This window comes from Girardinichthys multiradiatus, chromosome 21, assembly GCF_021462225.1.
Source record: "Girardinichthys multiradiatus isolate DD_20200921_A chromosome 21, DD_fGirMul_XY1, whole genome shotgun sequence".
In the NCBI taxonomy this organism is placed as follows: domain Eukaryota; kingdom Metazoa; phylum Chordata; class Actinopteri; order Cyprinodontiformes; family Goodeidae; genus Girardinichthys; species Girardinichthys multiradiatus.
The window spans coordinates 39578987-39596177 of NC_061813.1; the positions used below are offsets into that span (position 1 = coordinate 39578987).

General features: G+C 39.8%; 2 protein-coding genes across 3 annotated transcripts; both read left to right on the forward strand.

Moving 5' to 3' along the window:
* Positions 1-1855: 1855 nt before the first annotated feature.
* On the forward strand, positions 1856-3809 carry LOC124857899 (beta-1,4-galactosyltransferase 1-like). The gene is made up of 2 exons (XM_047349458.1): positions 1856-1864; positions 1942-3809. Exons 1-2 carry the CDS (start codon positions 1856-1858, stop codon positions 2608-2610), a joined length of 678 nt encoding a protein of 225 aa, XP_047205414.1. The 3' UTR covers positions 2611-3809.
* A 7791-nt stretch (positions 3810-11600) lies between these two features.
* On the forward strand, positions 11601-15137 carry LOC124858166 (beta-1,4-galactosyltransferase 1-like). Of its 2 annotated transcripts, XM_047350079.1 has the most exons (3): positions 11601-12277; positions 12356-12848; positions 14138-15137. In XM_047350079.1, exons 2-3 carry the CDS (start codon positions 12468-12470, stop codon positions 14804-14806), a joined length of 1050 nt encoding a protein of 349 aa, XP_047206035.1. In that variant the 5' UTR covers positions 11601-12277; positions 12356-12467; the 3' UTR covers positions 14807-15137. The 2 variants fall into 2 exon arrangements, with proteins under 2 accessions (XP_047206035.1, XP_047206036.1); XM_047350080.1 differs by having other exon boundaries at positions 11601-12848.
* Positions 15138-17191: the final 2054 nt, after the last annotated feature.

A 17191-nucleotide genomic window follows, 5' to 3' on the forward strand; every position in this document is an offset into this window, starting at 1 on the left:
AAGTTTTATTCTATTTCTCAGCATTGATGACACTTAAAAACACCGTCTAAATCCTGACTCCATTGGACAAAAGGTTATTCACAAAATTAGGAATTAGAAATAATCTAGAGATCAACAATCAGCTCTAAAAGTTGGATCACTGCTTGTGAATGCATGTTAAGAAACCTAAGTTTATTCAATATTTTGCCATTTCTTTGTCACCCTAATAACTAGTTACCTAAAACAATCAAAAAGTCCAAATCTATGCACTGTTAAATACATGTTTATTTTTCTTCAGTCTTCACTGTATAATATGATTTGATTTAGGTCTTTTTGCCATTTTGCGACAGTTATAAGTATGGAAAATATGGTGCTGATCACCTTTTCTATATGCATTTGTTACTTAGTGAAAACAAGCAGTTCTGTTGATTGGGTCATAAATACAGTCACTCGCATTTTAAGTTAGCTAATTGGGTTATTACAGGTTTTAGATATGCTTAAAGCCCATTTCATTTTAAACAGTTTCTTCCATAAAAGTGTCAGGAAATGTCAGCTGTCCTGTTGTGAGGAGACTTCTTGGTAGATGTTTAAGTTCAGTCTGCCCTAAAGAGAGTATTGTCATTTTATTGGTGCTGTTGAATAAGAATTTAATAAGTGTAAATGTGTTACAAAGTTTCAATTTAGATACAGTTTGAAATCTCTTTGATTCAAGATTCCTTGTACTGGATGTCAAATTTGACAATACATTTTTCACAATGCATTATACAGATTTCTTTATTTTTCTTAAAGAATAAGGTCTTAAACGATTACTACAGTAAAGCTAAGTTTAATAAGGCATTTAATACATCTCTATGTAGTTTTAAGGAAAATGTAAACTGAAAATAAACTGTATTGTACAATTAATGCGAGTTTAGTTGGAGTTACAAAGAATATTTAAGTAAAATAAACTTGAAAATATATTTTAAATATAATCAAATTCTATCCTTTTGGTCTGCTTAAGTAATGTAGACTAAAAAGTATTTTGTTTAGTCAGTCAGTCATTTTCTACCGCTTATTCCATAGTGGGTTTGTTTAACAACTTTCTAAATGTAATTACAGTGAACAAAACCTTTTTTCAGCATGCTTTACAAGAGCATAACATAAAACAACGCCACCAGGTTCCTGCTTTTCATTTTTAGTTTCCTGAAAAACATGAAAGTTCAACTTTGATGCCAATAACCGGTTCTGTGGAGAGTTGGTGACGGTAACCTGCCATGGATGCAGTCAGGCTGTTTAACAAAACATCACAGTTTGTCCAATAACTTTTACGTATATTGTATGCCGAAGGTTACAGCAAATTGTCAGTTTAACGCGTTTTTTGACATATTTAACTGTTGTTTTTTTTTTCTTTACTTGGGGTTTAGTTCATTTAGTGAAACTAAAAACAGGTCTTTTGGAAAATTGTAGCACAGGTTGTCCTGTGCACAGCATGAAGTATTTAAAAATATTTTTTGACAAGCTAACATTTCTTCCTTAAACCCCCTCCCCCCTCAATATCATTGAAAAGGCTTTATAATTTGTAGATCTCACTGAATGTGGTCAGTCCCACACTGAAAGAAATTGCTAAAAATCTGTTCTTTTCCTTCCCAAAGAAATGCTGTTTCTGCCTAAAATGACTCTGTTTCACTCAGAGGAATTATATTTTATAGATCTTGCTGAGTTAAGAGGGAACAGTAGTCATCTTGCAATCTGAAAGTTGTGGGTTCGATTCCAGCTTCCTCCTGCCACATGTTGATGTGCCCCTGGGCAAATACTTAACCTCAAATGTATTGGTGTATGAATGCGTGCGACTGGGTGAATGTGGCTCTAGTGTAAAGTGCTTTGAGTGGCTGGTACGATGGTCAAGGTGCTATATAAATTCAGTCAATAAACCATACAATGAAAGATTCTGCATTTTAACGGTACTTTACGTCCATCTTCTAGGTAGCTATCATCATCCCATTCAGAAATCGTTATGAACACCTGAGCCACTGGCTGCATTACCTCCATCCGATCCTCATACGACAGCAGCTGGACTACAGTGTGTACGTCATCAACCAGGAGGGAGACGGAGTGTTTAACAAGGCTAAACTGATGAATATTGGACACACTGAAGCCCTGAAGGAGTATGATTATGAGTGTTTTGTCTTTTCTGATATAGACCTGGTACCTCTCAATGATCGGAACCTCTACAGATGTTCTGATAAGCCAAGACACTTATCTGTTGCTGTAGACAAGTTTAACTTCACATTACCCTACAACACCATCTTTGGTGGGGTCACAGCGTTGTCCAGAGAGCAGTTTTTGAAAGTTAACGGCTTTTCAAACACGTTCTGGGGCTGGGGGGGTGAGGACGACGATCTATACCAGCGGATCGTTTTCCGAGGAATGTCCATATCCCGACCAGACTCTGTCATCGGAAGGTACAAGATGATCAAGCATGGAAGAGATTTGCACAATGATCGTAATCCAAATAATGTTCAGAAACTGAAAGAAACGCCTCAAACTATTGACAGAGATGGACTTAATTCTCTCAGTTATACAGTCAGGAAGATTAGGAAGGATTTATTGTACACATTTATTACTGTAGATGTTCAGACTCCAGCAGGCTGATCACCAACTCTGAGTCCTGGTCTTTAGTTGAACAATGATTCAATTAAGTTTGTCCCACAGCTTACATTTTCGATCAAAACAAAAGTTAACATTCATGTAAAACTCTTTTTTAGTTTCACCAACATGCAACTAAGATAAGAAACAGTGTTTATGTTGATTGAGACTCTTATTCCTGTGGGGGCTCAAACCCACTAAACCTGAAGTAGGTTTTGGTCTATAAGCTGATGAAAGTTGTTTTTTCAGTTTCAGTGTACAAATAAATCTGGTGCATGGAGGAATCCATTTTCATCTGTTTCACCAATCCTCTTCATTTGCTTTCTGTTTTTTCAGTAATCTTCTCAATAAGTACTTTGAGAGTTGTTCTCAGATAAACATTATGGTGCCTGGTGGGTCTGGCGGCTACAACCAGCGATGGATCTCAGATCACAGAGGTACACTTGAGTGAAGCCTTGAAGGAAACCAGTTAAAGCACATAAATAAACATCAACATAATCAAGTACAGACAAAAAAAGTACCTGTTATCTCTCCAGAATAAATGTCCAAAACATTTTAATTTGGCTGCTAAAACTTCAACTCCAAACAGCCCAACCCTTATCTGTTCCTCTGAACTGAACATTTTTTAATTTTGTCTATTCTGGTCACTTCCAATTCAGGTCAGAACATCTTCATCCTTGCAGCCTCCAACTCAGCGTTCTCTCCTTTAAAATAAAATAATGTTTTCAACACAGACCATCCGTGACAGCGGCATTAATGGCAGTATTGGAACTTCGCTCTCTTGTACTTTGTTTTTGAGTGTTTAATCTGCCCTCTGCCACCATTCTGTGTTCAACTTCACAAGAGAGGAACTCATAAACATCAGACAGTCTTCTCTGGGCATTTTTCTTCATTTATTATTGACCCTAACTTCACTGAGATCTTGAGTGGTGGTGCAGCGGTTAGTGTTGGGGCACTTTTGAAGGTTCGGCAAGAAGGACTCTGCGCACCCTTACCCTCAGTCCACCTGGCTAATGTTCTCTCTATGGCTAACAAATTTGACAAATTGCAGCTTCTGGACTTGTGTTACAGAGGATTAAAGGTTATTTAAGTGGCAGAAAGCACGAGCTAACTGGAGGATGTGAGTTCACAGTGTTTGGACATTGCTTGTGGGGTTCTGCAAGGGTCAGTTTTAGGTCTTAAATTCTTTATATCATATGTAAACAACATTTGCAAAATATCTGAACCTATTAAATATGTAGTATTTGGTGATAAAACTACATTTTTCAGTGTCACCAAGGAAATGAAAAAGCTAAAAATATGGTTCTAATTGCAACAAACTGTCTTTAATTTGAGCAAAACCACAATAATGTTTTTTGGGAACTTTAAAACAGACAAGGAAGTGAAAATGCAGATAAATTAATTGAATGTTGAAATGATGTATGAAGTCAAATGTCTTGGTTTTATTGATGATAAACTGAACTGGAAACCTCACATCAGATTCGTTCAACGTAAAATATCAAAATAAACAAATATTTATATCTGAGCCCTGCAAGCCCCGCCTCCTGCCATAAACTGCTGGAGATCAGCTTCCCTGCAACCACTATGGAAGAAGCGGTATAGAAAATGACTGACTCTGTCACGGTTCTGTCACGGTTTACTTGGAATTGGACCCCAGAATGCAGACGAGCAGGCAGCGTGATGGTAAGTGAAAAAAAAAAGGTTTAATAATAAAAACTCACATTCAGCAGGAGGCAGGAACAAAACAAACGGGCAGGCAAGACAGGCATGGCATGATCAAAAAAAAGACAAGACTTGGTTAGAGAACTAGATATGAGAGCTGGTCATGAGCATGAGAGTGAAAGATGTTTCCGAGAAGACTAACAGAACAGGTGTGAATATATGGCGTGAAAACCAGGTGAAGTAAGGAGACAGATTAACTTGAAGCAGGTGAACTGAATAAACTTAATTAACAGAACAAAACGTGACTGGAGCAAAACAGAGACTGTTGAACACAAACTAGAAAAACATGAAGCAAAAGCATAACCAGATCTGAAAACCAAACTTGACAAAACATGAACAAGACGACAAAACAAAAGCATGACCAGGAAAATAAACAGAAACATGATTCAAAACTTGAACAGTGAAAAACATAAGGAAAAACCTGGATCATACTAAACAACTATTTATACAATCAAAATGATAAAAACCTACTGACATAGTTAAACTACAAGCAGCTCTAATAATGTATAAAGCAAAAAAAATCACAGGTTGGAGGTTTCTCTGGGCATCTCCCACTGGGAGGAAACACTGGAAGTCACTACAGGGATCTTCTGGCCTGGGAATGTTTAGGATCCCCCAGAACAAGCTGGGGAGTGTTGCTGGGGAGAAGGATGTCCTGGACCTGTAAAACCAATGATCATGATTTATTTTAAGAAACTATCTTGACAACTGTACAATTATTATAAAAATAGCAAGATACCAAGATTATGCATTTCCAATGCAGAATTTCACAAAAACACAAAGTTGTAAAAAATATGCAAAACCACAAAATACCACTGGACCATCTGGGTCATTAAATATCGGAGGGAACCTTTGGGTCAGACTGTAGACAGCCAAACAACGAGGCTGACACAAAGATCTGAGTTTCACGCTGAATTGGTATGATTCGAAAGTATTTATATTCCAGTTTGATCTTTTCCACCTGATTGATTTCTTCATGTTTGCCTCCCAAATATTCTGCTGGTCTCTCCTCAGTTATGTGACATGCCAGCACAGCAACCATACAGACAGAAAACCTAATCCATCTTTACATACATTAAACACCCCACAAATGACAGAGTGAAGGACTTTATTTATTTTCTTGTGCATCTCTAATTGGATGCTGCATTAACATGATTGATTTCCTAACATATAATTACGAGGTAGCCATACAGAACAAAATAAACTGAACTGAACAAAAAATGTGGATTTAAAACACGGACAAAAACCCAAATAGTCCTAATCCGTTTATGAAGGCATCATAAACGTTGTTCAGGATCAATGCTTCCGGTGCTTTTATTAAGTTGGCATGGTTGCAATGCGAACTAGCCACTAGGGGGCAGTTCTGAATTAGCTTCTGAATTTAAAAGAAAATTGCAAACACGTTGAAGGTGGAGGAAATCTTGAAGTTGGGCGGATGTCAGGGCACGGCTCCAAAGATTTACCAGAAGTTGTTTTCTGGCCGAATCTGAGGTGTGATTTGCATAAACGTGCGCTGTTATTTTTTCCCAAAAGGTCCCGGTTTTATTTCATATGTTGTGGAATAATTTTTGTCTTCTTTCATAAACCACTTCCTTGCTTCAACATACCTGATGTGGAGCCATGTGCTCTACAACCCCAGGTCTGCTACAAACATCGTTACCAGTCAAACAGGATCTGACCACAAAGATTTTTGTTCATCAGCTTCCTTCATTCCATTCCACTTCCATCTGAGGTGTCAGGAAGGACTTTGTATCTTTGCAAAGGTAGACTATTTGTATTACTATCGTTATCCTTAAGCCTCGAATGAAACAGAAATGAGAAAACACAAAACTTCCCAAAAAACTTGGATATCACCCAACTTAGCTGTAGGACAGACCCTTTATGCTGTATATCAGTCTTTTAATAACTATGATGGGCTGTGCTCCTCTGGTTTTCAAACCATGACTTTCTGAACTGTCGGCTGTTATTCTCCCTCGGTGTAAAATGAAACATTTAGGAAGATCACAGTGGACCAAAGCAGTGCTGTTCTCCCAAAGCATGAGGACACTGCTAACTCTCCCCTCCAATACCCTGGTATAGGTCTTACCAGGGGGACTGAGGAGTGTGATCCCCCTGTAGTTGGAACACACGCTCCGGTCCGCCTTGCTCTGAAGGTGGACCAACAACTCGTTCTGGCAGTCCAAAGGCACTGTCCCCGACTGCCACGCAGTGTTGAAGAGGCATGTTAGCCATGATAGCCCCACAACATCCAGGGACTTGAGGTACTTAGGTCGGATCTCATCCACCCCCAAAGCCCTGCCACAGTGGAGCTTTTTGACCACTTCTGTGACTTCAGCCTGGTTGATGAATAAGTCTGACTCCGAGTTCCCAGTCTCTGCTTGGAGCCTGACCAGTAGTCTTTCTCCATGGCGTCACCAAACTCCTCCCAGGCCCGGGTTTTTGTCGCCACGACAGACCTCCGCTTCCTGATTCTCTTTGCACCGGTCCTTCATGGTTCCCTGTGCAGATGGTGGGCCCACTGGGGGATGGCCTCGCATCTCTTGTTGTAATACTCCTCATGAAGTCGTCGGAATCACTCTTTTTCTGACCCGTAGCCCAGGACTTGTTTACCATGGGAGACCCTACCAGGGGCATTTAAGCCCCAGACAACATAGCCTATAGGATCATTCGAGCACTCAAACCCCTCCACCACGTTAAGGTGGCGGTTCAAGGAGGGGTTATATTAACTTGTGAATTTAGAATGAAAGACAACCTACTTATTGCTTATATGAAGTTTATTATTATGTATGTAATGTGAGATTTAAGCTCTCATAAAAATCATTTAGCATAAAATTATGGGGTGCCATTTGTAAAGTTACACAGACAAAAATTAACAGCAATATTTTCGGTTACTTAGCCATACTGTAGTCCAGCATTAGAGAACCAAATGCATGGACTAGTACTACAGCTTCACTCCTGGACAGGTAGCCTTGGTAAAGCACCTATATTTTCAAATATCAACTGATTTGATACACGGCCAAATGCCCAATTAGCCTGAATTAGGTCTGGTTTTAACATAAAACAGTTCTACTGTAATGAATGAGAACTTCTGGCTGACTGATTTTTATTCTAGCCTCTAAAATGCCAGAACATTCATGAAAGATAATTTGTTGAAGGTTTATAGGAAGATCCAGAGTTAAGATGTGTCCTGTCTATTAATACACAACACTAAATGACCTATTCATCAGGGAAAACACTGACGGAGACGGAAACAAAAAGAAAAATAGAAAGAAGCAAGAAAGAGAGAGAGGTGAGGATAAAAGGAAAAAGGGAGATAAGGCGTAAAGAACAGAGGAGAGAAAGAAGGATGAAGAGAATACAAGATAACACCCTAGCAGTCTGCTTCTGCACCTGCAGAAACTCATATATTACAACAGCAATGTTGCCTAAACGTCTACGGTTTTAATAAATGCCAGATGTATTTAGTGGCATCTGCAGATCAATATAGAACATCTTTGTATCTGTTAACACTAGAATCCAAACACCTGTGGGTGTATGCGTGAGCGCGCTTGTGTAAATAGGGTTTATCCTATAGCGAGTGTAAGGAGCCACATACCTGCCCCCTAAGACCTGAGACAGACACTGAGGAGATCTGAGCCACAGACATCCAAAGGCCTCCCAGAGCAAGGACTCCCAACCGCAGCCAAGACCCCAACCAGGAGGCCCGCTCTTGCTACCAGTCTCCAATCTAAAGACGCCAAGTAGCCAAACCTATCTACGCCCGCTCAAATGTGGAGTTGGTGCACGTTGTCGTACAGTGCCCCCCCGCAGAGCTCTCAATGTCTACCTGCAACTTAACATTTAGAGGTGGGTGCAGGCACCAGAGGTGGGGTTATTAAAATAGACCCCCCTCTGGATGCCATCAAGTGTGCCCTCCCACAAGGCGCTACATGTGCATGTCATGAAAATGTTATAAGTGAGGGTATCTAAGTTTTACAAAAAACGAGGGCCCAGGCCACCATGGAACCGTGGAGAAGGCCCTACATGAGTGGTACTGTGATGGAGCGGGCAGGGAACGGTGTCCAAGGATGGCATAGGTGTCAGGCTACAGAGCTGTGCACAGGTTTGTTGTGTTGTGTTGTGTTGTGTTGTGTTGTGTTGTGTTGTGTTGTATTGTGTTGTGTTGTGTTGGGTGCAGTTCTCATTTTCTTCACAGGGTGTGACAGGCAAACGCAGCCGCACAGCTGTTCAGCATCAGCAGCAATCAAGGGAGAGCTTCAAATGCTGCCCGGACCTTGGAGGAGGTGTCAGATTGTCTGCTCACCTAGAGTGGGAATCAGACCCACAGACCTCACTCTACTCTTGCTTGTGTTCTGAACAAACCCAAGTCTTATCTGACTATGTTTCCCTTCCTCAAGGTTGCTGTCAGAAAGATCCTGTCCTGGATTACCCGTTGTGGTTCTGCCTCCTATCTGGTCGGTCAACGCTTAAGTGAATTTACCGCAACTATGTGACCTCCCTGGATTTCCTGGATCTGCTGGTAGTGTTGCTGCTTGCTTCCACATCCTGCCTGTTCACCCTCCTACACCATTCTCCATCTGGAGGAACTGCTCACACAGCACAACGATCTGTCAACCTCAGTCTCCGTGGCTTACTTATCTCCTCCAGGAACTCTCTTCTCCACTTCCAAGTAAGAGTTCAATTCTATCAACAACAATCAGTCATCATCTCCCTTACTAACCATCCTCTCCCTCCTACTGCGCTGGCCTTCTGAGACCTGACACCTACTGGATCCTGAGTAAACCTGTGCTTTCAATAGACTTGTTCAAACTTTATCCCTGTTTCTGTAATTGTGCTTGCTCTAGAGTCCCCTGTTTCTGATAGAATATGACAAAGGGAAGGACTGGGGGCACAATGCTCCAATAGGCACCCCCATTCGGCGAGTTCCAACAGAGAGAGGCACCGGCACATCCACTGAGCCCAAGGCTAGGGATAGGCACAGAGCTCTGAGACCCGACCGAAAACTGATCCTGAAGTGGCCCTCCAGCCTGACACTGGATCACAGCCACAACCAGGCCGGCAGAGCAGGAAATCATGCCTAACATCAACACAGAAATAGCCAATAAGCCAAAATTTGAAGGATTTTCAGCATTACCTATGTTATACAGAGAGCTACCGCTGGCATAAAGATGAAGTGTAGTCGTTGTGTTATTGAGATAAATTATTGATTATGGCGAAAGACGCTCGAAAATATATTCAATCGTGAAAATAAGACGTCTAATAGTGGTCTGATCACCCTCTCCTGATGGAGATTTCTGCAGAGTATGTGCGGTCCAACGTCTCCAGGCTTCTACAGAAAAGATCAAAGCATTTCTGACACTTTCCTTGTTCCAGGTCTCAGCTAAGAGGAGACCAAACCCAGGGTTAGTTCAATAAACCCTGCGACTGACCAGGGTTGGTTCACAGAGTGTGTTGCAGGGGTAACTTGACACAGGATAATGGCTACCTGGCTTTCTGAAACCAAAAACCCAGGGTATGCACATGACTAACCCCAGAACTTACTTTGAGTTTTCACTAACCCTGCCTTCTGAAACAAGGCCCTGGTGGGTGCCTTCCAGGTGTTTATACTAATTTGCATATGTATTGAGGGGCGGGGACTGGGCAGTCAAAGCTGCACGTGCAGCTGTGCCCAATTCCATGTAAGGTGGGATGTATAAAGTAAAAGTGTGCAGTAATGCGTCTATGCACGGTTTTATACATCTGACGTTTTATGTGCGCTACAGGTTTTGTAATTAATCCCTACTGCAAACCTTTAGTATAAAAGCTGCACACTCTTATGACCGAGGCCCCTGATTGTGCAGAATTAAAACAGCATTTTTCCTTTGCTTGTATTTTGCAATGAAACAAAGGCTCGAGGCTCAGTCATGGTTGCCAACATTATTTCCTTCCTGATCTTGCCATAGATTAGGAGAAGTGCAACAATCCCTCTTGCAGCAACACACTCACATGACATGATGATGGCACCCTCGCCTTTACAGTTAGGACGGTGCAGGCTTCCCCCTTCTTTGACTAAATGTACTTATGGTAATTAATGTTGTTTTCTTGATTCTGTTTCTCCATTTTTGACCAGTTCTTCATCTCTTGAAAACCACATTACTGTCAAATATTGTTTTTTCTCCAGTGTGTCATTGCATACACCAGTTATGATCAACTGACCTTGTATTTCTTGTTTATTGTCATTTCCCTTTCTTTCACTCGGGCCAACTGGTTCCACCCGGAGTGGCAACAAGGAGTTGAGGATCTGGGTGGATGACAACAACACAAGGAGAAGCTTTTACATTAAAGATGTCTTCATAACAGCAAACGACCTCTAAAACAAGTCCATCTGCATTCCTCATCACCTCAGTATGGAGGGTGGGCCGGGTTGATTCTGATCTCACAAGAGCTGCAAGCTAAAATTTATGTATCCGTAATGAGTAGGAGGCATCCGCTCCTAACCAAAATGGGCAATTGTACTGATTATGTGTTCCCTGCTTCATGAAACTGAACAGTTAATGTGATATGGAAATAAATGGTATGGCGGAAATCTGTTTTATAAACTAGGAAGATGGAGTGAATTATGAAGGATTTCAATAACTTGTCACTTCCTTGGGCAGCAAACTGGCAAAAAAGAGTGAAACTCTTCAGGATGTCAGAAAATGTTTCTTTCACCATGGCTACAGAAGAAGCCCCTTCATCATTAATTGGTAAAGATTTTGTGAGTATTAAGAGTAATATGAAGTTTCCCTACATGTTGTTGCAGAGAAACAATGTGTGGTGTAGCTGTCCTCTGTCTGGTTCTGAAATGTCCTGCTGTCAAAACAAGTGGGTGAATTTGTTCTGCACTATTTGTTTTGAAATTAGGAATAAAAGGAAATAATCTAGAGATAAGCAGCTCTACAAGTTGGATCACTGCTTGTGAATGCATGTTACAAAACTTAACTTTATTCAATAACTAGTTCCCTAAAATAATGTAATACTGAAAATCTATGCACTGTTATATACATGTTTCATTTTCTTCAGACTTCACTGTATAATATGATTTAATTTAGGTTTCCTTTTTATAGTTTTGCTATGGTTACATGTATAAAAAACCTGGTGCTGGTCACTTTTTCTATGTGCATTTATTGCTTAATGAAAACGAGATTGGGTCATAAATACATTCACTCACATTATAAGTTAGCTAATTAGGTTATTACAGGTTTTAGATATGCTTAAAGCCCATCTACATTTAAATATTTTTCTTCTGTAAAACTGTCTTCCCTAAGGACAGTATAGTGATTTTATTTGTGGTGTTGAAAAAAGTATTTAAAATGCACGTTGTTTAAATGTGTTACATAGTTTGCAATTTAGATACATTTTCAAATGGCTTGCTTTTCAAATTTGACAGTAAATTTTTCACAATGCATTAAGCATATTTCTTTATTATAGGCTCTTATTACTACAGTGAGGCCAAGTTCAAAAGGTACAAAGAGATGTATTAAACTTCCTGAAAAGAGAAACTGAAATTAATTTCTTGCATAATTAATGTGAGTTTAGTGGGAATTACAAAGAATGTTCAAGTAAATATATCTTAATATATTTGAGCTGAAAGTACACAGAGCATTCAAATCTACTCAAATTCCATTATTTTGGTCTGATTAAATAATTTTGATTTACTGTAATTTATTTTGTGCAGCGACGAGACATAATGAACAAAACATCTTTTCAGCGTGCTTGTCAAACGTAAAGTCATTGCCACCAAAGCAGGATCCTGCTTTTTATATCATGCTTTAGATTTCAGAAAAAACACGACAGTCCAGCTTTAGCGATCTAAAAGAACCTGTTCTGAGAAGCATGATGAGTCAGTGACCTTAACGTACCGTGGATGCAGTTTGGCTGTTTAACAAAGCAGCACAGTCTGTAAAATCTGAGAAATCTTGTAAAATTGGAGGTACTTTCCAAATGTTGGTACAGATTTTGGTGTTTCTGGCTCATTCCTTCGCTAAAAAACCTTTCTTAAAACCCGCAGGTGAATGGGAGGATCTGGCGCCTGACAAAGAAATCTGAAAAAAGAAACCGCTGAGAACATTTGTAGCAAAGTTACAAACAGAGACGTCAACTGATCATCTGCTTTAATTAAAATGCTAAAAACTATCTTTAACTTCTTGGTGCTTTTTGCTGTTTTCAGCCTGATATGCTTTTCTGGGTTTTTATTTTACAGCAAAAATAATGATTTACTTTTCTTTACTGATCCACATCATTTGGTAAATACAAAAAATAAAACTTCCTTAAACATAGAGAAGACAACTGCAGTCCCAGAATTCCACCAAAACAGGACAGCGATGCCAGCAGCTTCTGGAAGACCTCTGGAGCCGTGCCCCAACATCCCACCGAACCTCCAAGGAGTTCTTTATGTGGAGTTCAGAACCAACCGGACTCTGGAGGACGTCCGGCAGCATCTTGGTCCGCTGCTTCAGCAGGGAGGACGGTATAAACCAGCCAACTGTGTCGCAAAACAAAAGGTAGGTGGATGGAACCTAAACTTGTATACATTGTGTTGTTGGTGCAAGAAACAACCCTCAAAATAACAAACTTTTAATTGTAATGAGGTCTAAACTCTGATATATTTAATTCAGTCATAGTAAAGTAACACAATCGAGTTGAAAAACGTAATAAATTATTTTAAAGTTTGATTCGCTTTCTTTGAAAAATGCGACGGTGCATTATTATTTCAGAGAAGAGAAAATAAATTAAAGAAGCATATTTCATGGAAATATCTTCCGAGAATAGTATATGATATTTTCAAAAGAAAAGCATTATTTTCTCTGATGTTGAAAAGTTTAAATGTACATGATTAAACACGCAAATTAGTGAGAACTAAAATAGGATGTTTTTTGAGATTGTAAAGATGGAAATTTAGGATGGATTAAAGGGAGACATTAACTCAAATGTTTACTGAAATTATTAAAAGGTAAATAAATGTCAGAATCCCTCTAAGATCGTATCAGAAAGCGGGTTATTGTATAGGCACCGTTTAGCCGCCAGGAGTCGCTGTGTCCAACCCTTCTTCCTCCAGCTCTGATCTAGGCGCCAGGGACTGTTGAGTGTCCCACTTTGTCCATCTCCCCTCATGTGATCTTCATGTGTTCATGTGGGACAAGGAGGGATCTGGTGGCATGGAAGTCAGCAGGATGTTCTGTAGATGCAGCTTAGGAGACTCTTCTTGCCCTCCACCCTATGTTCACTCACCAACCAGACCTCTTCTTGTTCCATAGAGAGAGAAGAAACCACTCTGATATTTCTGACCTCTCCTTGTTCTCTAAGCTGCTGCCTCTCAGACAATCTGCTCCTGCAAACCAGATTGAAAATGATAGCATTAGCTGCTCTACAGGAGCCCTTTAATGACCCATCCATTTCAATCAGGGCTGTTGGCAACTATGGAACATCTAAATCATGGGTGTCCTGCAGGTTTTAGATGTATCTCTGCTTCATCACACCTGGATCAAATAATCATTGCTATTGAATGGAAGCAGCTGAAAGTATAATTTCTCTAAACATAATAACTGTTATCACTCATGTTTTACTTGAGCATAAAAATATTATTTACAGCTTATTTAGGCCTAAAAATGAAATAAGACCTTAAGCATTTGTGATGAATTTACATTTATTTATAATTACTCATATTAAAAGTTAAATTATTACAAATAGAAACATTACGCAGCAAATTTTTAGGATTTAACTAAGATGTTGTGGGAACGGATGATTCTGCACAGGTTTTGTATTTTAACGGTACTTTACGTCCATCTTCTAGGTAGCTATCATCATCCCATTCAGAAATCGTTATGATCACCTGAGCCACTGGCTGCATTACCTCCATCCGATCCTCATACGACAGCAGCTGGACTACAGTGTGTACGTCATCAACCAGGAGGGAGACGGAGTGTTTAACAAGGCTAAACTGATGAATATTGGACACACTGAAGCCCTGAAGGAGTATGATTATGAGTGTTTTGTCTTTTCTGATATAGACCTGGTACCTCTCAATGATCGGAACCTCTACAGATGTTCTGATAAGCCAAGACACTTATCTGTTGCTGTAGACAAGTTTAACTTCACATTACCCTACAACACCATCTTTGGTGGGGTCACAGCGTTGTCCAGAGAGCAGTTTTTGAAAGTTAACGGCTTTTCAAACACGTTCTGGGGCTGGGGCGGAGAGGACGACGATCTATACCAGCGGATCGTTTTCCGAGGAATGTCCATATCCCGACCAGACTCTGTCATTGGAAGGTACAAGATGATCAAGCATGGAAGAGATTTGCACAACGATCTTAATCCAAATAATGTTCAGAAACTAAATGAAACGCCTCAAACTATTGACAGAGATGGACTTAATTCTCTCAGTTATACAGTCATGGAGATTAGGAAGAATTCATTGTACACATTTATTACTGTAGATGTTCAGACTCCAGCAGGCTGATTACCAACTCTGGGTCGTTGTCTTCAGTTGAACTTCAATTTGTGGGACAAAAGTCAACACCCAGATAAAGCCTTTTTTTAGATTTGCCAACATGCATCCAAGATTAGAAACAGCGTTTATTTTATGTTGATTGAGACTCTTATCCACCCACAAGGTGTGCTGTTTGTCCTAGCAGCTGGTATCACCTTGGGGTTCTGGGGAGGGTCATTGGGTCCTGCTGTCATTAATGTTCATTCTTTTCTTTTGGTTGGATTAGCCAGAGTATTTTGTTATATATTGTTTATTTGATATTTTGTTGTAAGAATAATAATCGACTGTATAGTTCTCTGATTTTATTGATGACCTGAATAAAATAACAAATAATTTTGGTGTTGTTAGTTGGAATGTCAAAGGTCTGAACCATCCTGTGAAACAGAAGAAAGCTCTCACGCATCTGAAAAACGTAGGAGCAGGGATTGCATTCCTTTCAGGAAACTCATCTTAGAAATCATGATCATTTCTGTTTGAAATGTGGGTGAGTGGGGCAGCTTTTTCATTCAAACTTTCAGGGTGAGGCTAGAGGGGTTGTCACATATGCTCTATATGGGAGGGGATTTTAATCAGTGTTTGGACCCTGGGTTAGACCGATCATGAGGTCAGGTTATGTTACATCTAAATCAGCATCATTTGTTACAGTCCTTTCTTGCACAGTATAACATTTTAGATATTTGGCATTTTCTACACCCACATGACAGATAATAAAGTAATGAAGTACCATGCTTTCCATGTTTTGATGGCATATATTGTCTGAATGAATAGCAGCTCCTAAAATGGACCTGTCAAGATCTGCCAGTTTTGGCTTTGTTTTTGTTTTGTTGTGTTACTGCCACTCGCAGTATTGTGTTTATGTTACTTTTACAGTCAGGGGTTTTGTGTCTTTAGATTTATTGTGTACCTCCCTTATTAGGTTCTTATGTGTTTATGTTTTAGGTTATCAATTATCTTACTTTGGTTTTTGTAACCCTGCTCCTCCCAGTGTGTTTGGTATTATTCATGGTTTGTCATAAAGTGGGTTTTTGATGGACCAATATGCAGGGAAGAACTCCTGAAGCTCCAAGTTTGAAGGTAAGATGAGTGTTTATTTTTCATGGCAGGACACAGACAGAGTAGCAAGCACGCAGCAGGAAACACACATACATATAACATAAGGAACCAGCAGGGAACAAAGGAAACAAACGGACTTAAATACAAAAACTGAACAGCAGGGAGAACCAATGACAAACGTGACCAATCAGGGGAAAACACAGAACAGGTGTGGGCTTGGGTTGCAGGGAGACAGAAAACAAAGGACTAGACCAGGTAATTTAACAAAAACACAAACTCAAAACACAAGCATGTATGACAAGTATATAGTTTGCCTTAGAGCTTGTCACTAGTTTAGTTTCTCGCTTAGTGTTTCTGTACTGGTTTATTGTTTGGTTTAGTTATTCTTGCTGCGTTCTTCATTTAGTTTATTAGATCCTTTTCCCCTTTGACCTTAGACCCCTTTTTGTTATGGTTTACTCAGTTGTTTGTTCCCTTCATATTAGTTATTTTCCCAGCCTCTTAGTATAGTTCCCTTGGTGCAGTTTTGCCACATAGTGTCGAGTTTATTTCCTTTTATGTTTAGGGTTATTATTTATCTTGCTTTCCTCCTTGTGTCCTGCTCCTCCCAGTTAATATTTATACATAGTTTTATTTACGTCCGTTTTTTCCCTGAGTCTAGCTTTTCCCATGTCCCCTAGTTTAGTTTCCCCCTTGTCTCTGTGTCCCCCAGCCTTCAGTGTTCATTGGTAACCATAGTAACCTAATTTCCCTCAGTTCCCCACACCTGGCCATCACACCTGTCAGTACTCTCACTATTCACTTCCCCTGTATTTATACCCCCCTCTTCCCTTTGTTCCGCGTCGCCACGTCCTGCAAAGCACCAGCTTTTCCAGTCAGTATAGCTCCTGTTTGTTCCTGTGTTTTGTACGTTTTTTTTTCATTCTCCATTAAATCATGATTCCTGTTACAGTCTGGCTGCCTAGCGTGTCTCTGCACCCTGGTCCGACCTTAACAACCCTGAAAGGACCAGCTGTTCATCAACGCACATGTCTCCCTTGAACAGCTTCATGCACTTTGTCTAAATTAAGGAACATTTTGAAATGTCTTTGATTCAAGATGGCTTGCATTGCAGTTCAAGTTTTTCACAATACATAATGCAGTTTTATTTGTGTATTTGTGAAAGAATAAGATCTTAAAAGATTACTGCAGTAAAGCTAAGTTTAATAAGAATTCTAACACCTATGTACTTCTAAAGAAAGCTAAACTGAAAGTAATCTCTTGTACAATTAACTGGTGTTTAATGGGAATTACAAACCATAT